The 21828-nt window shown below is 35.9% G+C and overlaps 1 protein-coding gene across 2 annotated transcripts in view; it reads left to right on the top strand.

The window, feature by feature from the left end:
• LOC129244047 (P protein-like) overlaps positions 1-19571 on the top strand; it is a 70181-nt gene extending 50610 nt beyond the window's left edge. Inside the window, exons 1-2 of one of the 2 annotated variants that reach the window (XM_054881644.1) lie at positions 16902-16936; positions 17025-19571. In XM_054881644.1, coding sequence (XP_054737619.1) covers positions 17069-19396 — 2328 coding nt within the window. In that variant the 5' untranslated portion in view covers positions 16902-16936; positions 17025-17068 and the 3' untranslated portion in view covers positions 19397-19571. Of the gene's footprint in view, positions 1-16901; positions 16937-17024 lie in introns of those variants that run through there. The other variant, XM_054881646.1, reaches the window with a different exon arrangement.
• The last annotated feature ends 2257 nt before the right edge of the window (positions 19572-21828 follow it).

The raw sequence follows: 21828 nt of genomic DNA, 5'->3' as shown, positions 1-21828 counted from the left end.
TTTTGGGTTTCGGCTCATGTGGATAGCGCCATTCAGCCGCCTGGTTGCATATTGACTGATTTGCATGTCAAACTCATATACCCACGTCTCATAACCTGTTATGATGCGCTGGATAAACGTTGGTTCCGAATTCACGTGCTCAAGCATGTCTTCAGCCACGTTTTTCCGAAGAATTTTTAGAAAGAAATTCAACTTTCTTGGCACGAGTCGAGCAGCCACGCGTCTCATGCCAATTGATGGTGTAAAATATTGCAAATTGATTCGTGAGATACGCTAAGGTCACGAGTTACTTCCCGCAAACTTAAATGATTGTTTTCCAGCACCATTTCCTTGACTTGGTCGAAGTTTTCATCCGTTGATGACGATGATGGGCAACCAGATCGGAGCAAATCTTCAACGACTTCTCGGCCCTCTGCAAAAGCGGGAGGGGGGTTTTTTGAAGTGAAAACTTCTTTAGAATCGTTGGGAGTGATTTGAGAAAAAGTGAAACGAAAAAAGCGACACTCTTGGCTACGAATATTACATATACACGTAGCGACGAACTAAATAACTTTTAGGCCAGCGCCGACAGCATGGCGCGATAGCCGAGCGGCTAGCAATGTGAGCTTCCGATCCAAAATCCTTGGTTCGAATCACAAGAAAAAAATTTTTTTTATACAGTTATTTTATTTTATTTTATGATATGTTTATGAGGAGCTTTTTTTCATGGCAGAAATACACTCGGTGTTTTGCCATTGCCTGCTGAGGGGTGAGCGCTATTAGAAAAATAGTTTTCCTTAATTTTGGTGTTTTCACCGAGATTCGAACTGACGTTCTCTCTGTGAATTCTGAATAGTAGTCACGCACCAACCCATTCGGCTACGGCGTTTGTTTAATTTTACTGATGCAAAAATGAGGAAAAATATATGAATAAAGTTTGCTTACTGTTTACACAGTTTCCAAAGGTGACGGAGAACCAAAAAAAAAAGTCGATTTTCAAACAAATACGAGTGCATATGTGTAATTGTGTTAGAGTTTCGGTCACGCCCCAGCAAAACCTGCGTGCATATGTGTTTCTAACATTCAAAAAAATGTAATTGTGTTAGAGTTTCGGTCACGCAGGTTTTGCTGGGGACGCTCATAATAGCAACCGCGTGTGTATTTTTATATTCGTAAATATTTTCATTTTTAAATATTTACCGCAATTATGCCGAAAAATAATGCAGAAAAGTGTCGTGAGTATCGACAGAAAAAAAATCAATAAATAGCATCACGGAATTCATTCACGAAAATTTAATAAAGTATACACCAGAAGTATCGCGGATTCTTAGAAAAGATTACAATAAAGTTCCAATGATTTTAAGTGGCGATTTTAACGTAAATTTTGCATTGGACACAGCGGTTCCTTTAATTGACTTTCTCAATACAACATTCAATTTAAAAATGTGTACCAATCGCACTGAATCGACAACACGATCAAAAACAACCATTGACGCGGTATTTCAAAGATATGTTGACAACATCGAAACCAAAGCATTTGTATCATATTTTAGCTATCATAAGCCACTCGTATCATTTGTTGAAATTGAAAACATTGAGGATGAATAATAATAAAATGAAGAAAATAAAATATGAACTTTATATCAATATTATAATGAACCTATAATTATCCCGCCCCTAATGCTGTTTTCGTCTCATTCTCTCTCAGTTTGTTTTACGGAAGGTTTCACTTCTATCGCGTCTAACCGTTAGACTGGTGTTTTTTTATTTTTATTAAAGCACACTCGCTATAGGCTTTCTACAACATTTTCAACGATTCGACACACGAAGTCCCGTTCAAAACACAAAATTTAAGACACATTCTTGGTTCGATATTTTTATCCATAGTGAAAATCGCAGAGCACAACTGCGGTTGACTGATATAATTAAACCCCAAAAACGAGCTAATTAACAGATCACGCTCAAACTCTGCGACACTATAGATGACAGTTGTGCCAACATTCTAAGAAAAATATTTTAGACATACAATTATGTGTAACGTGAGCCTTTTAAATGATCAATTTCCGATATTTTTTTGACAGAATGTATATAGGCGATTTGAAACTCTATGTCTGAGTTTAATTTTTGCTGTGTGATTCTTACATTTTAGATATACAAAGTGTTCAACTGCTCGATGTAAAAGATAATGAGATATATTTTTGTGGAACATTTTAAGCCTCTACTTGTTCAGTAGATGGGTATTTTTGCCACTTTTAAAAGAAAATGCTAAAAAAATAACATTTTACCCTTTTTTTTTTTGAAGAGACGGTTAGTTTTTGTTGCTTTTGCGAGAAAATGCTAAAAATATGTATAACAAAATGATATAGTGGGTTAGAATGCACCACATAAATATTTATCATGAAATTCTACTGTAAGTCTTCTAATACATGAAAACTATAATTTCGACTTAAACACCAGAAATGAGTCAGAACTGAAAATAGTTATATGGAGCGCTCAGGATAACTTTTACAACACTTTCTTGTTCTAAAAAATTTGGAGTCATTCCTTTTGCTGGCAATAGTCATGTCCTTTGGTGGAGCCTACTACCAGCCACAATTATTTTATATAACAAATTTTCATGAATTATAAATATGATAAGTGAATCAGTGATATGAACAAGTGATATGTATATCGATCGATTTCGACTTCTTACCCATTTCTGAAAACAAACGAACAAAAGGCTGCTAAACAGAATAACAAAAATAACCTCTTTGACAGCTGAAAGGCTAAACATTACCACCAAATATTCATTCACTTTATATGTTTACTTATATACATAAATTTTCATGGCAAATAAAAGAGCATACATACATACATACATACTTGTATCACCTACCTTGAATTGCTTCATACTCTACTTACTATCTGTTTATGCCAGTCAAATATAATCAACAAAATAAATTAAGCTCACAAAAATAATTTATTATTATTCTTCCACATGTATGCATGTACATGTGTATGTATGTGTGCTGCATATGTATAACCATTAAGTTACTCTATGGACAAGAATTTATTACATTTTACTTGGAAGGCCTCAGTTAAGCCCATAAATGTTTATTGAGGCATGCGTGGCGTATGAGTAACCTAATGGAATTCAATTGAAAATAATTCTATGGAAAATAAGGTGATTTCGGAAATTTATAACTGTATATTGCATACTACAGATATCATTAAATCAATTAGTGTCAGAACAGCATAATTAGCGCATCAGTGCACAACTTAATTGACAGAAATTCTAAATTTAATATAAACATCGAATTGATTGTATCTAAAAATTTTCGATTTTCTAAGTTTTCGCAATTTTTCGATATCTTGCCATCGATTGCAAATGCAATACAAACAGAAAACTGGGCATCATAACTTGGTATTGCTTAGAGATTTTTGATTTCCACTTTTTCTTCAGCGAAAATGCATTGATTGGAAAATCTAATTTTTATTTTATTTTTTAATGTCTGTAGCGCCAAAAACAAAAAAGAGAAACACAAATTAACAACAAATGGCAAGTGACCAAAATAGTACGAGTTGTGTATGTGTGCTGTAGCATGTAAGCACTATGCAATTGGAAGCCAGTCAATCCAATAGCAGCCAATTGAGCGCGTCGTGGCCGATTGCTGCTGGCAGTGATGCCAATAAAAATTTCAAATGTATGTCTGCATTTTTTCGGCAATTATTGCACCTTGGTGACTAAGCTATTACATTAGAAAGTTTCAAAGATTTTTGCGCCACTTTTTATTGGGTCTACGCCCCTTTATTTTGCGTTTTTTGTTTCGATTTTGTTTTTTGCTGCTGGTCTACTTGACTGCTCTTTTAGGGCACTGAATGTCCTTGATGCTGCTACTTGTGCATAAAAGATTGTTTAATATAAATGCAAAGAGTTCGAAGATACCTATGCTTGTGGAGAATTTATATGTAAATACTCGTATGTTGAAGATTTTAATAATTCGCCATAAATTTACGCGTAGTCGTGGCAGAGTAACCTAAAAAATAATTTCCAAAAAATACGATAAAATCGAGCACATGTATGTATGTATGTCATGTATGTATATGTGCATTAGGGCTTGTAAATTTTTGTTTGCGAAATTGTTCCGCGCAGATTCTACATAGAATTCTAAGAAAAAGTAAATAGCTCAATTTCTAGCTCCCTGATTTTTAAAAGCAGCTGTCTTTAATTAATGCGAAGTTAACATAAAGTCTAAGATTTACTTAAGTACTATGAATATTATGTTTTTTAATACAAACATGTGCTTGGGAATTTTTTGGCGCAAAGAGTTTATTTTTGATAAGTAATTTCTATTTTAAGAATCACAAGGCGTTGCTACAAAGCAAATTATAAGTACATTTTTTAACATTGTAATAGAAGAAGAGACTTTTTTGTGTGTAAGTCAAGCTAAAACATTAATAAAATAAAAAAATAAAAAAATTAATATAACTTTGTTTAATTACCAATCGATTTTTATTATTGTTATTATTGATTGGCTGTTTGTGCACTGCGACTTGAAGATGTCTATTGTGCAGCTACGTAGCCTACTCGAACAGATTTAGGCTACTAATAAATCCTAAAACTGCTGTAGACTTAATTTCTACCAGCAGGTGTGGATTTATAGCCCCATTACCCAGATAATTTAGTCTGCGTCGTGTCACTGCCGGGCAGTCGCATAGAACCTGTTCTGCTATTTCTTGTGCCTTGTTGCAGAGTCTACAGGAATCGTTTTCTATCGCACTTATCTTTTTTATGTGATAATTAAGTTTACAGTGTCCTGTTAGTAGTTCAGTGTAAAGTTTTACTACTGTGGGCAAAAAGTAAGGGGAATTTATTTGTCAAACTTCGCGGGATTCAAATTTCGCTCTAGTTATTTTTTTCATGAGTTGCCAGCACTGTTAATAGCATCCGAGCCAACTTGCATGTGAATGGCATTATCAGTAATATATTTACGCATGTGTTTACCAAACGACCAAGAGTGCATTTTTCGATTTTTACAATGTCTGATTTGATTGAGCAGAGAAGTGCCATCAAATTTTGTTTGCGGAATGAAATTTCAGCTGCGGAAACGTTTAGCATGTTGCAGAAGGCATTTGGTGATTCGACCATGTCGCAGAAAAATGTTTATAAGTGGTGCAAAGACTTCAAAGAGGGTCGAGAACGTGTTGATGACTTGGAGCGCTCCGGACGACCATCGACGTCAACAGATGCCCAACACGTCAATAAAGTGAAGGAGTTAGTGCTCAAAAATCGTCGGTTGACTGTTAAAGACCTTACTGATATGATCGGAATATCAGAAGGATCTGTGAAAACCATTTTGAAAAACCATTTGAGCCTACGAAAAGTCAAATCTCGTTTGGTACCGAAAACTCTCAATTTCTTGGAAAAAAGTCGTCGCGTTGATGTGTGTGAAACAATGCTTTCAGACTATCAGGACAAGCTCAAATGCATCATTACGGGAGATGAGACTTGGATTTATGCTAACGACCCTGAAACAACCGACCAATCAAGCGAATATCGTGCTAAAGGCGAGGCCAGACCGAAAAGAGCACGTCAAAGTCGTTCAAAAATAAAGGTCATGATGACAGTTTTTTTCGATTTTCGTGGTGTGGTGCACTATGAATTCCTTCCACCTGGCCCAACTGTTAATAAGGAATATTATTTGAGCGTTATGCGTCGTTTACGTGAAGCAATTCGTCTAAAAAGACCAGAATTATGGGCCAACAACTCTTGGTTCTTGCATCACGATAATGCACCGTCTCACACTGCACTCGTTCTTCGTGAAAATTCCACGCATATCGTTCCGCAACCACCGTATTCGCCTGATTTGGCTTCGTGTGACTTCCGGCTATTCTTAAAATACAAGAGACCAATCCGAGGAACGCGTTTCGAGTCGATTGAGGAGATAAAAGCTGAATCGAAGAAGGTGCTGATGGCTATACCTGAAATGGACTATTTGGCATGTTTCGGGGATTGGAAAAATCGTTGGCATAAGTGTGTTTCATCGAGAGGGGATTATTTTGAAGAGGATAAAATTGATTTACAAGAATAAATAAAGATTTTTCATTTTAAAACCAAATTCCCCTTACTTTTTGCCCACAGTAGTATGTCCTTTCTGCTTAGGTTAAGGATTGCTTCTGCCTTTATCCGTTTTGGATCTATGAGTCTTTTCGACTGCCGCATGCCCGATTGGGCTCTTCAGTAGTCGATTAGGCTTCACTGTTCCTGTTCACGTGGAAAGGCACTTTTGAGGCTGTTATTTACGCCGCAAAAAGGTTCAGGATCTACGAAGTGAGTGACTGCCGACCTTTTGGCTACAAGATTGAGTTGAATGAGTCTAGTGATCATTCCTAAAGTCGCTGTGGGGCAGGTTCGCATTGCTCCCGTTTCATTTGATTTTACTACTAAGAATATATTTACAAATATTTTGGTTTTAGATATTTTTCACTTAAGTTGCAGAAAAATTTGTTTTCATTTAAATTTTTAAATTTGTTTTTTAATGTATAATGTAAGTTTTTACGATGTAAATTTTTTCACTTAACAGTTAGGTTAGGTTAAGTTGAAGTGGTTCTCCTGTGGGACACACTTAGGCTCATAGCCCATTATGATGCCGCATGGGGAGCTTTCCCTATTTCTCCTAAAACCAGTGTGTGCTTTTCAAAATTTTAGAATACATCCTATTTCTGCGGAACTGAGGTCTTCCAATTCGTTAAAAAATTGTGTGCCTAGCATAGCATATCTCCGTCTGGATAGGGCAGGACAATGGCACAGAAGGTGTAAGATTGTCTCTTCCTCTTCATCATCAGGACAACTTCTACAGAAGTCATGTGCTTGCACACCCATTCTTTGGACGTACCTATCTATTAGACAATGTCCCGTTACGACTGAAATCAGTGTGCTAAGACTGTGCTTATTTTGGCTTAGCAAAGATTCTGTGCGTTTAGCATTGAGAGTCGGCCACAGTTGATGGGCAATTTTGCAGGTGGCTTCATTACGACAACTTTCGTTTGCTTTCCTTACAATTTCTTAAAGGATAAGTAGCTTACACGTTTGTAAGGGTATGCTTATGTCATGTACTCATCGGTCAACCTGGTGCCGAGTCTAGTTAGTGCATCGGCTCTACAGTTACCCTCAATGTCGCGATGACTAGGAACCCTTATTATCCTTAGGCGAAATGACTTAGCCATCTCATTAAGAGATGTGCGGCATTTCATGGCTACCTTGGAGGTTGTCGACTGTTTTGTGAGGGATTTTATCGCCGCCTGGCTGTTAGTGAAAATGTAGATGTCATTTCCAGATATCGCATCACACTGTACCAGTGTCGCGGCTTTCGTTATTCCCATCAGATCGGCCTGAAAGTCATTACAGTAGTTGGGGAGCCGAAAACTGAAGGAGATCCCCAGATGCTCGGAGTATACACACTTAACAGTGTATTTAATATTATTTTGGTTTTAGATACGCAGAAGACAATTTTTTTTAAATGTAGTTTTTTTATTTATTTTATTTCTTAATGTAAAGTAAATTGTTTGTATTAATTAATTTTTATTGATTTGTTTTTAACATAAAAAAATATTTTATTTTTTAATTCTTCAATTGTTTTTTTACAATTAACAATATATTTGCCATTATTTTCGTTTTAGATACTTTTTACTTAACTTGCAGAATTTTTTTTTTATTTTTTTATGTTTTTAGTTTTATTTTTTAAATTATTAATAGTTTTTATTTACAATTAACATTGATTTTAATATTTCGGTTTTAGATAGGCAAAAACAAAGTTGTTTAATATAACTTTTTTTATTTCAAACAGAAAAAACAATTTTGTAATTTTTTGGTTAATTTAAGAAATCATTTTTTTTTTTTTTGTTTGAAATCATTAATTTTTTTACAACTAAGAAGTTTTTAAAATTATCTTGTTTTTAGACACCTTTACTCTTCATAGCCAGAATTTGGTTATAATTAAATCAAACCACCAAAACTGGAGAAAATAAAAAAAATTAAGAATTTAAAAAAAATTCAAATCATTAAGTAGATTTTCTTTACGACTTTTCAATAGTGCATTTACAATTTGTTGGCTTTTAGCTCCTTTTACTTTCAACACTATGTCTTTTGTATTCTTTACAACCTCATAGCTATAAGTTTCTTAAATGTAAATCAAGCTAAAACCAGCAGAACATTTTTTAAAATTTTTTTTTTTAGTTTTTAAATTTTTTTTGAAACCATTAGTACTTTTACAACTATTTAAAATTGTTTTACTTTTAGATACTTTTACTCTTCATATGCTTAATTTTGTTATATGTAGATCAAACTAAAACAAGGGAGAAATGGTTGAAGTGCCAGTCTGGCACTCCTCACAAGCGCCGTTTGGATAAAATCAAACTAAAACTTGCAAGAAAAAAAAAATAAATTTAACAAAAATGTTTTTAAGTGATTAAATTTAGCTTTTTTTCAATAACAACTCATTTACAATTATTCTGTTTTTAGGTCCTTTTTATTTCAAAATGCGGTATTTTTTCTGTACTTTCTATCTTCAGAATCCACTTTCTATTTTCGTAGTATTTAAAGATGGCTTCCTTTCAAATCTGAGGCTTGAAGAGCTAAGGTCTAATGACCTTTTTCCCATAAGTTTATGTAAAATTTGAATCTGCGCAGAACGATGTAAAAAAGGTGTTCCATACAAAACGGCCCGCCCTAATAATATATACATACATATATGCATTCCCTATTAACGATTATATTTATTTGCTTAACGACGCATTTTGCTGGTATTTTTATTTGAACTGAAACACGCCGGCTAATTGTATTCACAGCATTCCTTCGGTTGACAATATAATGAATACTTTGAGTGAATGATGGGAATTCTTAAAAATCAACAGCGCATGCATTAAAAGCTTCCAAAAATTTCAAAAATAACGGGATTAGTATCAGAAATTTTAAATATAAAAAATCATACATTTGTAGAATAGATTATAGATTAAAAATAACACCATGCAGCAGCCAAAAAAAAATACAAAAGTGCGACGCAGCAAATTGTGAAAGAGGTAGCATATTGAACCCACTGCTGTTTTGTATCTTATTATCACAATTTATACGTAAAGTTTTAAGGTGTATCGAAATGTTCATAATTTGGTCTCAAGTTCAAAATTATGTGGAGAAACTCGCATAAAACTAAATTCACCTTTAATATTGTCTTTAAGAGCCTGTCATAAAATTCAATGGCGCATATTTTTAGTGAAACATTTTAACCAAATACGAGTATGCGTATTGTATAAAATTTAATAAAAAATTCGCTCATATTTGGTTTATTTGTTCCCATTTGAAATTGTCAAATACCCTTTGTCCACTCCGCATTCAACTGTCTACTCTATTCAATCTTTTTCGAGCCATCAAGAGGTGGCTCTTGAGCCTAGAAATAATATTTTCGATTTCCCAAGGGTTCAGTTAAATAAATTTCTTCTTATGCATGCGGGAATTTATATCCATAGCATATCGAAAAGAAATGTAACAGAAGGACGATGCGCTGGACTAAAAGTAAAACCAAAAAAAGAAAAAAAAACAAATATGTATAAATATAAATACAAGTATATAAAAACAAAAACGCGAAAAAAATGCAGCGAAGCGCTCAACACGCCCCCACTTGAGCTGTTAAGTAAAAAATAAAGAACATCAGCTTAAAAAGGTGTCGCAAAAAGCACCTACAAATAATACGAGTACATACGAGTTCATATGTCTGTGTCGCTGCTTGCATGCCCAAAATTTTTGCCTTCACCTTTACTTTTTTTTGGAGGTTTTTTTGCGGAAGAGCTGTTCAGATGAGTTTTGACGTTAACCCATTCGCACTCAAGCAAACATTTACCAGCGCTCGGATTGCATGCAAATTGACTTGCCCACAAAGTGTGTGTGTGTGTGTGGGTGGGTGTGTGTGCGGTTGAGATGTTCGAGGTGTAGCGCGCGGAAGCGAGTTGCCAGCTTTTGTGGCGGCTGTCTCTAACGCTGATGCGCCACAGAGAAGTGGTGGAGCCCGTGAGGGAGGTGAAGAAAGCGAACTGAAGCGGAAATTCACACGTGTCGGTGTATAATTTTATATGCGCTCAAAAGCGCCAAAGTTTATTTTAAGGTGTTGGAATAAGAGTGCTCCATTACAAGAGTGTGAAGTGTTGAAATTTGAAGTATGAAAAAATAGAGTAAAATAAAAATGAAAAATGTATGCAAAGTAAATTGTGGAAATGCTGTGTTATTATGTTATTTGTTGCACGATGCTTCATCCTTCATCCTTCATGTTTTAGTTTTATTTTTAATTTTGTATTTATTTTCATTTTAAATTCTAGTTTTATATTTGGCCATCTAAGGTGAAGTACATATATATTTAAGAAATACTGCATGTCTTTTGCATCTATTTCATTGCAGTTGACAAGCTTGCATATTTTGAATGACACTTTAGTTTATGACAGAGCTTTTATTTCCTCTTTTGGTTTGTTCATGTGAGGTGGTTTCTATGAGTGTAAAAAAAAATTGTCTGAGAAAAGTATTGAAAGGAATGCTGTAAAATAAAATATAATATTTGGCATTTAAAATTCTAACTACATATTTATAACAAAATTCAAGGTGGCGCAACTTAATAGAACTCAATAAAAAAAATATAAGTACATATATATATATACATTAGGGCGGGTCGATTTAAAAATCGCTCATCGCTCTGTGAAAATCGTATTCTAGGGATCAAAATAAGAAACTTTGCCGAAGGAACCATACCTCTAAAACGAATTCTGATGTCCCTAATTTGGGTCGAACGAAAATTCCCACTTTGACCCATTTAGAGTGCTCCAATCGAGTTCAAATGTATGACCGACCCCCATTAACTTTGGACGGCCGATCCACCCATGCCATTGGCACACCCCCTGGAACTCCCCTGGGGGGTTCCCCATATAATTATTTCAAAATATCACCATTTTTGGCCTTTACATGAGAAAAGAAACTAAAAAGTTCGACCCAAATTGGGGGACATCACAATTCGTTTTAGAGGTATGGTTCCTTCGGCAAAGTTTCTTATTTTGATCCCTAGAATATGAATTTCACAGAGCAATGGGCGATTTTTTTGCCGCCCCACAATTGACCCGGCCTAATATATATATATATGTATTAGGGTGGTCCAAAAAAAATTTGTATGCTGCCGCCCCCCAAAATAGTAAAGAATGAAAAATAAAAAGACCCGTATTTTTTTTTTTTTTAATCAGACCATATTTAATGGTGCCGCCGGGGCTTTGAAATATCCCATGTATTTTGCATGGGAAAAAAATACTTTTTCGTAGATTTCATGTAAAAACCTGGAAAATGAATATATTTTAACCGGATAACTCAGTTTCTCTTCATAATTGGTCAGGGAATAACAACCAATTATGAAATAATTAGTTTTTTTGTATTAACTATTTTCATAAAAGTAATATAAAATATTGTTTTTCGATTTTTTCTTAGATTTTCGTTTTATGGGGGCTTTTTGGGGTTCTATAAAAAATAGTTAATACAAAAAAACTAATTATTTCACAATTGGTTGTTATTCCTTGACCAATTATGAAGAGAAACTGAGGTATCCGGTTAAAATATATTCATTTTCCAGGTTTTTACATGAAATCTACGAAAAAGTATTTTTTTCCCATGCAAAATACATGGGATATTTCAAAGCCCCGGCGGCACCATTAAATATGGTCTGATTAAAAAAAAAAAATACGGGTCTTTTTATTTTTCATTCTTTACCATTATGGGGGGCGGCAGCATAAAAATTTTAATATAAATTTTTTCCCATGCATTTTTGGACCACCCTAATATGTATATATACATATAACTTTGTAAATAAATTAATAACTGGAAAAAATTCATCGAAGCGCTTAACACATTAGCATGGCGCAAAATTAATCATCCAGTTTTGTTTTTAAATAACTTTTTTACTAAGAAAAAAAAAAGAACTAATGATTTTGTGTGATGGAAATCTTTTCTCTTCACCACTGACGTTTCCGAAACTATGCGTGGTTCAGAGGCGACTTGCTCTACGTCTGCGGTTCTGCCAGACTGCATCTGATATGCCTTCGATTTTCGTTTATATCAAAATTTATTGACATCATTTTAGTACTTATCCTTCATACCTCAGTTCTTGTCACACTTAACGCCAGTAGGTGTATGTCTGTTCATCAAAAGTAGCAAGTACTTTTTCAACACCGAAAATATTTTGTCAATGATAACAAGGGATTTAGACTCGCTAGTACGTTTAAATGGCTCTAAGAGGATTATAAATTCTGACAGTGAGCAACGGCTTGCATTTGCCATATGTTCGGTTCGCAAGTGAATTATTTCATAAACTTGGGGTGGGACTCTTAGTTCAATATAACTAATTGGGCCAAATTCGAATTGCTTGAACCGGCGTGCTTGCAGTTTTTCACACAAACTCTCGCTGGAAAACCTAAAATATTCAAAAGAAATAATTGAAGAACCCATTTTAGTTTATTCTCAAAACGTCGAGCGCATTGTTGATGTAGTTCATTAACCTGCTATGGCGTTCATCGATAAATAACACATGGATGACATTTTATTTAAATTTGAGGCCCGCCAGAAATTCAGCCAACTTGAATCGCGCCAAAATTTGATTGATGAAAATTTGCATTAAGAAAAAATCTTTATTTGATTTAACTTAAATTTTTCATTTAATTCATGATGATCTTACAATTAAGTACTTTATTGGATGATTTATAAGTTGCTTTTTTAATTTTACAAATGGTTTCGTACGTTAATCATATTTGAGACTTGTGAACTAGTACAACTGAAGTATACAAACAGAAGAACAATGGAGCGCGTAAATATCAAAATAAAGATTTTCATCACTCAAAATCTTTTTTTTTTATTTAGAAGAAAAGTTATTAAAAAAACTGGATTATTAATTTTGCACCACTTTCTACTAGAACAGGATAGTTAGGGTCAATAACTTTTTTTTTGTTTTTTTTTGTTTATTGGTGAGGTTGGGTTAAAAATGCTTTCCTACCATAATAGTAACATAGTTTCAATTTCATTCCTCTTTTTTCGGATAACATCCTCAACGAAATTTGCCACGGCATTCCAGTTTTCTTCGTCTATAATCATTTTTCCGATTATTTCTTCAAATGTAAGAGCTGTTCTTGCAATGTTCCACCTCTCGCATTTGAAGCAGGTGTGTCCGCATCATCGTGTGCCGTATCTCCATAAATGGAATTTGGTAGGTTCACCTTTCCCATTCGCCACAAAGGTTCCATGTCCGGACAAAAACTGAGTGAAGTAATAGATTGCTTCACCGTGCTTTCTCTCTACGAGTACCTACTTTTTTGAATAGGGCATTAGTTTCACTGCCCATCTACCATACTGCTCAGAGCTTTATATTCTTTACCAAAGTGTGAGCGTTTGAATGCTAATATCGAAAAACCTGAAATTTTTGTCTCCCATCTCCGTTCGCGCTCTTGTGCTCGAAGTTCTATCGGGATGGTTCCGCTGATAACTAAAACCGCTGCTTCTGATGCTGTTCTGTATCAGGTGCATTGCACAGATTGCAAAGTTTTTCGTCGGTATTTCACCCTTAGCGAAGCTGCTCATATTTCGCATCCGTATAGAAGAATCTGGAACATTTTTTTTACTTCTTAAATTCTTTTCACTTTTTAAATTTTTTTTTAATTTTTAAATTTTTAAATTTTTTAAAAAGTTTTTTAAATTGGTTTTGTGTTTTAAATTTAACATATTCTTTTTTTTTCAAAATTCTTTTGGCAAACTTTCGTTCCTTTTTTATTTCTTTGTTAATAGTCGATGCTATGTTCAGTATTCCCTGTAAGTTTTATGGTGAGATTCCTAAAACTTTTGGAGACGGATTCAAATACTAGGTTGTTCAATAAGTTTTGCAGTTCGATAAGAAAAACACTATTTCATACAGATAAATTTTTAAAATACACTTTATTATTCAGTGTAGGCTCCCTGACCATCAATATACTTGCTTCAACGAGATTCCCATATATGAATTCCATGAATTCCTGAATTGAGAACCTGGAAGGGCTGCAAAATACGCTTCATAGCTTTTCTGACCTCATCATTTGATGAAAAATATTTTCTACGCATGCAGTTGTTTTTGTCTGCAGACAGATGGAAGTCACAGGCGAAATGGCGAATACGGTGGATGCTCCAATAATTCGAATTTTAATTCGTGGATTTTAGCCTTTGTAAACATACTCTTCTGATACGATGCATTGCATCCTAATGAAAAATAAATTTTTTCGTCTGCAAAGTGGCCTTTTTTCACAAATTTTTTCCTTCGGGTGGCTTAAAATACTACAGTATTAGTCATAATTTATTGGTTTAGTAGTTTCCAAATAATCCACGATTAAAATTTCTTTCACATCCTAAAACCTGACCCTAACACCTTCTAGGAAGTTTGCAGATTTCTGAACAAGAACTTGTTTCGGGGTCGAAGAACCAGTTTCACACCGCCCTTTAGCCTCTTGTTTTGGTTTGAAATATTGGTGATAGACCCAAGTCTCATAGTGATGAATCGATGCCCAAAGTCCACTTTATCCTTTCGAAAATGCTCTAAATGTTGCTGAAAAGTCACATTCGAACGTGTTTCTATTCCATCGTTAGCGAATGCGGCACCCTTTGTGCACAAGCTTTCTGAAACCCAATATTTCAGCCAAAATATTACTTACGCTGCCCAATGAGATGCCTAGGGATTCCCCTAAATCTCTTTCAGTCACGCGACAATTTTCCAATATGATATTCTGTATTTTTTCTACGATTTCTGGTGTTGCTGCTGTTTTTGGACGTCCTTGACGTGGTTCGTTAATTGATGACGAAAAGTCCTTATATACTTCTAATATTCGTTCATAAATTTTATTTGCTTTTAAACCTTCCAAAAATAGAAACTCAACCACTGTACGACGCTTCAAGCGGTTTAAAAAAGGACAAAAACTTATGCTAGGGCTTCGCTAGCACAGTATTTTGCATTGAATCTTCACTGGTTTAATGAACGTGTGAGAATATACTTGTGATGGATTATTACTTAGCATAGCCACGATATAAATAAAAAAAGGCTTAAAAAATTTGATGGTTGCTCACTCACAAATGTCAGAAAATCTTTTTTCCCCAAAATAAACAAAAAAAAAATATATAACGTTTTTCCAGTTTTTAATAAGTCTATCCTAGAAAATCTAAATAAAAAACAAAAAATATAAAAGTGTTAAAGATATTTCAGTTGAAAAAATTCTATTCCAAATTTTCCACATTCAACAAATCTCAGGCCTACAAATTTTCGGTTCTAAAAGTTTGCAGTTTAATCATACTGAAGCCTAAAAATAAATAAATTTTCAGGAAAATGGACGACAATGTACAAAATACTTGGAACACATGTCACTCAATTGCTACTTTTTCACTAAGCGCTTCTGGGTAAAAAATTTTTGACAAGCATTTGTTTTTCATCCTAAAATTTCGCTAAATTCTCTTAACAAAATACTTCGCACGCAGATTGCAGGGATTTAAAGTTCAAGTACTTCGTCGATTATTCTCAATTCCATGATACAAAAAAGAAGATAATGTTGAAATAAATAATATATCACAAATCTGGCATATTCCATAGTTAGAGTAGTCTCAAATTGCCTATTCTTTGCATTACATTTTTTCACTTCTTCTTAAAGCCAAGGCGAATTTATTAAGAGTGGTATCGCCAAATCAGCTGATTTGTTTTTTTTTCTTTCGCCGTGTCCAGGGGGTTACCAGCCCAGAATGAAACAAAGCGAATTCATTCTTCATTTTCTACTTTCCCAATACTTTGGTTTGACAATCAAACGTACAAAACATTGTTGTTCGTCTAGTGCCACCACCTTTAGTGAATGTGCCTTGTCTTGAAACCAATAAAGGAGAGCACGTCGAATCAGGGCTCTGCGTAAACATTTTGAACAGATAATTTCACTTCAAATTAACGGATACAGGCGTTTTCGAAAATTCATAATTCGTTCGTGTTGCCAACAGTTCGTGTTGTGTAAAACACACATTTGTCACTATTTATCCGTTTTGAAGATGCTATACGTCGCAAACGGCCGGAAATGTGGGCAAACAATTCTTGGATTTTGCATGATGATAACGCGCCATCGCCCCGAGCTCAAATCGTGCTGGATTATTTGACAAAACACCAAGTATACTCCATCGTGCAAGCACCGTATTCACCTGATATGGCCCCGTGTGACTTCTTTTTGTTTCTCAAGTTGAAGTTACCACTTCGTAGAAGGAGACTTCAGTCGATAGAAGAGGTCAAAGAGAATGCGACGAAGGAGCTGAAGGCCTTCACTTCGTCGGCCTATCAGGGGTGCATGGAGGACCAGGTTAAACGTTGGCACATGTGTACTGCTTCAGATGGGTCATATTTTGAAGAAGATAATTTAAATTTTCCTGAAATTTAACTCTGTTTTGTTTTATTCAAACATTCCCGGTACTTTCTGATCATAGGGTATACATATGTAACGTTGGAAAATTTTTAGTGTTAGCAATAAATTAATTATTAACTCTCGAAAATCAAAAAAATTGTATGCCGGCTTCCTTGAATTGATATATCGTATTTTTGCAGCTTGAGAATCAGCAACTGGTTTTTTTTTCTTTTTAGTGCTTTATAAAACTATAGTCGAATCAGATTGAAAGGAATGGAGAAATAAAAACTATTTTTAGATTAAAATTTCATAGCACCAACAAAAGTCAAATGGCTGCTTAAGTTACGTCAAGTTAAGTTAGGTTAAGTTAAACTAAATTAAGTTAAGTATTTTATTGGTGATATAAAAATTACTACCAATTAACTGTCATTCTGTCCTAGCGATCCCATGCATTTTTCACGAAATTTCAACCAAAGCTTTGAGTTCGTAATTATAAAATAACTTTCACTTTTCATTTCCTGCCAATGTAAGAAAAATTGTTGTGGGAAAATAGATTTTATTTTCTTAAAAACTTAAAATATAATACTTTATTTTCAACTTCTCTCTTACTGAAGGAGCCTCGTTGGCTGCTTTTTGATATTCCCGTGTTTGGCGTGCCATGTCGATGAGGTCGGCCATGAATAGGGATACCAGCGACCATGACTCAATGGAATCGGATATAGAATTCGTTGAGTGGCGTGCAGTAGGCAAAAGAATGGCAAAATCTACCATCAAATCTGAATCTGAGCCAGCGCAGGATGCCAACATCAATGACAAACTCACAACGGAATCTGATGAGGAGCAGGGCCAACGCTTACATGGCGGATCATCGCCTGCTTACGATACCGACGATTTAAGTGTGCCATCGACTTCTTCAGCTGTAGAAGATGAACCTGAAATCGATTTTGAATCAGGCACGAAGAGAAGGAGAACCAAATATATGAGAATTGCCAAAATTAGCGTGCTCTTTGTATTCTGGGTTGTTTTTACGACTCTGCTACTAATCAAAGCCGAACACGAACATGCCACATCGAATTTCATATGTGTACCTAATGGCACGGAGAAGATCTTTCATGTTCCGGAAGAGTCAACAGCGACTGGATTTTATATCACGACCACCGGTCCGTTTGTAATGATTTCCAAAGAACACTTGCAAAAAATTGGCGATAAAAACAAAATGTTGACCATCAAAGTGGTGCAATCGATTGGCAATGGAACTGAAACGCGCGACGTTACTAAGGCTTGGATTTTGAATTTGGCGAACACTACGCAGAAAATTCATCTGGTGGAACGAAAAAGACTCTTCGCCTTGGAGAGAATGTCTCCGAATGATAGTAAGAAATTGCACATAAGCTTCGTAACAAATATACCCGAACCACTAGCACTGGAGTTCTACTACGAAGCGACGCCCATCAATTTAGTAATAGGCATCACTATTGCCTTACTGCTGGTCATCGGTTTTCACATACTGCTTATGATGGACATTGTACATCGGGCACTGGCAGTCATCGTTTTCTGTACGCTGTCGATAAGTATGCTAGCGATGCTAAATCTGCGTCCTTCGCTGCGCACCATCATCAATTGGATCAACTTTGAGGTACTGTTGCTGCTGTTTGGCTTCACACTCATTATTGCTATTTTGGCGGAAACTGGCATTATCGACTACCTCACTTTGCGTACTTACGAGTTTTGCAATGGCCATATCTGGCCAATTTTGAACTGTCTTTGCCTCATCACTTTCATTGGTGCATCATTAATCGACAGCGTATTCATGATCCTACTCATTGCACCGATTACGATGCGTATAAGCGAGGTGATGGAACTCAATCCAGTGCCATTGCTTACCTGTCTGATAATCTCTTCGAATGTCGGTGCCACGTTGGCGCCAGATGGTGAGACGCCGACCAACTATATCAGAGGCCAAGAAGTATTGCGGCGCGAGGGTATCGATGCACTGCTCTTTATCGAGCACATTTTGCCCGGTATTTTGATAGCGGGCACCAGCGCCTACCTGTACATGCGCATCATCTATCACGACTCGAACAGCATGCGTTTCAAGGATGGTGCCGAAATTGAGCGTTTGCGTCGTGTCATTAGTGTGTGGTCGCGTACGGCAAAGAGTATTAGTGCCTATTCGCAGGACGAAAAAGCCATGCGCGATACGGTTTTGTCGAAGGTGCGCCGTCTGCGTAAACGTTTGAAGCGTATTGGCAAAATGCCAACACCAGCATCGAACTACGATGAAACACTAAACGCACTCAAGTCACAATATCAGATCACCGATACGGTGCTGTTGGTCAAGTGCTGCATTGTCTTCGGTTTTGTATTGCTACTCGTACTGCTGCATATAATTCCTGATGTGCACTATCTCTCCACAGCGTGGACTGCTTTGCTTGCCTGCATTTTGCTGCTTATACTCGCCGGTACGGAGGACTTCGATGGCATACTCGGCCGAATTGAGTGGTCGACAATGCTCTTTCTGGCCTGCGCCTTTGTATTCTCCAAAACTACAGTACAATTAGGGCTCTACGAGGTGATTTGCAATGTGACGGAAAATCTTATTAAGTACAGTGGTTCCAGCATGAATTTGTTTGTTGGAATTTTGATAGTCGTGTGGTTTTCGGCATTGTGTTCTACCATTCTCACTGACTCTTCGGTGAGCTCCATGATGCTGCACACCGTTATTAATGCCATTGAGGAAATAGATGAAAATCGTCCGCCGGTGCAGCCATTGGTGTGGGCAGTCATTCTTGGCACTGGTCTGGGAGGCATCACTACCATTATTGGATCTTATGAGAATGTCATCTGCGCTGGTTTGGCAGAGAAGCATGGATACCATTTTCCCTTTCTCTATTACTGCAAGGTGGGTTTTCCCATTATGTTGGTATGTGTGTCGAGCATCACCGTCTATTTAATGGTTGCTCACGTCTTGTTCCATTGGCATTAATTGACTAGTAAGTGTTAAGTGAAACTTTTTTCTTGACCGTTGTTTTTGTTTGTTTGTGTGAGTGAACAGTGAACAGCTGATTTATGTACATATGTATACGTGTATGCCAAAGAATAAATGATAAACAAAAATGACGAATAAACGCATGGATCATAAATGTGCACTCGTAAATTAACTCCCCATGCGGGGCCTCTCCATATTATTATTTATTATTTTTAAGAAAAGAGAAAACAAAATTTTTGGTGCCTTTAATCGGTTCGCAAATGGGATTGAATTTAGTGTGGTTCATAATTTCGACTTCAATTTTAGAGAATGGCTGCACCATAATTTTCAACTGAACTTATACTAAAGGGTGGTTAAGTTTTAAGGGCCGGTACCGGTTTTAAATAAAATTGAATTTTTTTAAGAAATTATTGTCATTTCTCTTTATTATGATAATACTGATATGGCTCAATTATGTATGGAATAAAATATCGGCCAAATGGCTCGGCGGCCTCGGCGGCATACCTCCATCCGATGGTCCTAATCTTCGATGACGCTGAGGCATAATTGAGGTTCTATGCCGTTGATGTGCCGAATTGCCTCATCTTTTAGCTCTTGACTTGTTGCTGGCTTATCGACGTACACCTTTTTTTTCAAATAAGCCCAAAAAAAGAAGTCCAACGGTGTCGTTGACGTTTAGGTGTGGTTCCCATTCAACATCAGCCCTTGAAATTTAACCACCCTTTATATAAATATATTTATTGTAACTTCGTGTACTTTTATTGATGCCAGGAAATCGACTTTGATTTCACCTGGTTTTAAGAGTGGTAATAAAAATGATATTAGTAACCATAAGATTGAATTTTGTTGTGGAAAACAGATGGAGAGGCAGATGTGTATGTGTCTGCAGCGGCCGGAAAGCTGCAGTCATGGCCTTATACAGCCGTCCAACCACTTCAAAGGTAGTTGAGTGCTATAAATCCAGGCTGAACTATGTCGGTAGACATCATATCCTGATGTTAATATGGCTACCGGGATCCCTGGGCATCGCGAGTAACGAGATCTCTGATTCTTTAGAAAGAAATTGGCCTGAAAGCTCATTCTGCTGATCCCTTCTGCAGCCATCAAAGCCACGGTGAACAAATGGGTTACTTCAACCAACAAGCGAGCTTGGCAGGCAGAGAGAGAGTGCAAATGTACAAAACTGATGCTTCCTGCCATGTCCAACCGACTGTGGCAGAACCTCCTCATTAAGCAGAAGAGACTGTAGGAAGCTGATTGGACTGATCACGGGCCACTTTCTATGATCCAAGCACATGGAATGGTAGGCATCTCAGACAGTGCACTCCGCCCAGCATGTGGAGAGGAGGATTAGACGGCGGACCACTTTCTGTGCATCTGCCTGGCCTTAGCTTGAACCAGACTTGAGGTCTTTGGCTCCTTGGCACCACAAAATCTACTCAGATTTCTTCGGAAGCACTGTTGCCAACTCCAGAAAATCTGAGTCGCTAGGGCCAACATCAAAAGTCGCTAGAAAGTCGCTAACTCCATCAGGAGCGGATCCTAAATTTCATTCTGAGAGGTGTCCAAGAGGCCAGCTGCGGACTTAAAATTTGTAGGTGAATAATAATTAAACCAGTAATACTAACTCTACTGAAATTTGAGGAAAAATGTAATAAAACTTTTACAAAATTCATTCGGAAGCTGTTAAATAAATAAAGGTGTCTTTTTCATGTCACTTTTCCCCTATTGATAATATATATTTAATTATTTAACCAAATTTGTTACTCTAATGTTTTGTAGGAAATATTTTTAAGTACGTTCGTTGTAGTTTGTTTTTATTTGAGGTCGAAGAATTAACAGACGATAATTCCAGTGAAGAATTAGAAATCTCTTTTGAAGATGTTTTATGGAATGATGAGAGAATGGACTCATCGGACATTAAAGAAGAATAAATTATTTGTTAACTTACCTACCTGTCAATTAAGTGGAATATAGAAAATAAGAAAATTATATATTAGCATAAAATTAAGAAATCAAACATGACAAATCTTTTTGTACATCTAATGCCTAATGTTTAATTAAGTATATTATGATCATTGTAACGATCAGATAAATTCTTTAAATTCCAATTTCACATCAGATCAAAAAATATGTGTGCTATTCATCTTCATCGTCTTCACTTAGTAAATTAAATAATTCTTCAGTCTCATGCTCATCTGATAAAGTTGCAGTTGAAGTAGAGGGTTGAATGTCGTCTAAAAACTGATATTGCTGTTCAACGGGTTTTGTTGTAAAAGAATAACTTTTGTTGGTTCCAATGACTTGCAGCACTTCTGGCGGTATTTCAAACGATGTACAATCTTTACTTTGTTTTTTTAACTGTTCTCTCAACAGAATTAGTGCATTAATTGTGTTTAACGACATTCTGTTGCGTTGTTTTGTTTTTA

This window comes from Anastrepha obliqua, chromosome 4 (genome assembly GCF_027943255.1).
Source record: "Anastrepha obliqua isolate idAnaObli1 chromosome 4, idAnaObli1_1.0, whole genome shotgun sequence".
NCBI lineage: Eukaryota > Metazoa > Arthropoda > Insecta > Diptera > Tephritidae > Anastrepha > Anastrepha obliqua.
The sequence above is the reverse complement of the archived record's forward strand: the minus strand, read 5'-3'. Positions and strand labels throughout refer to the sequence as shown.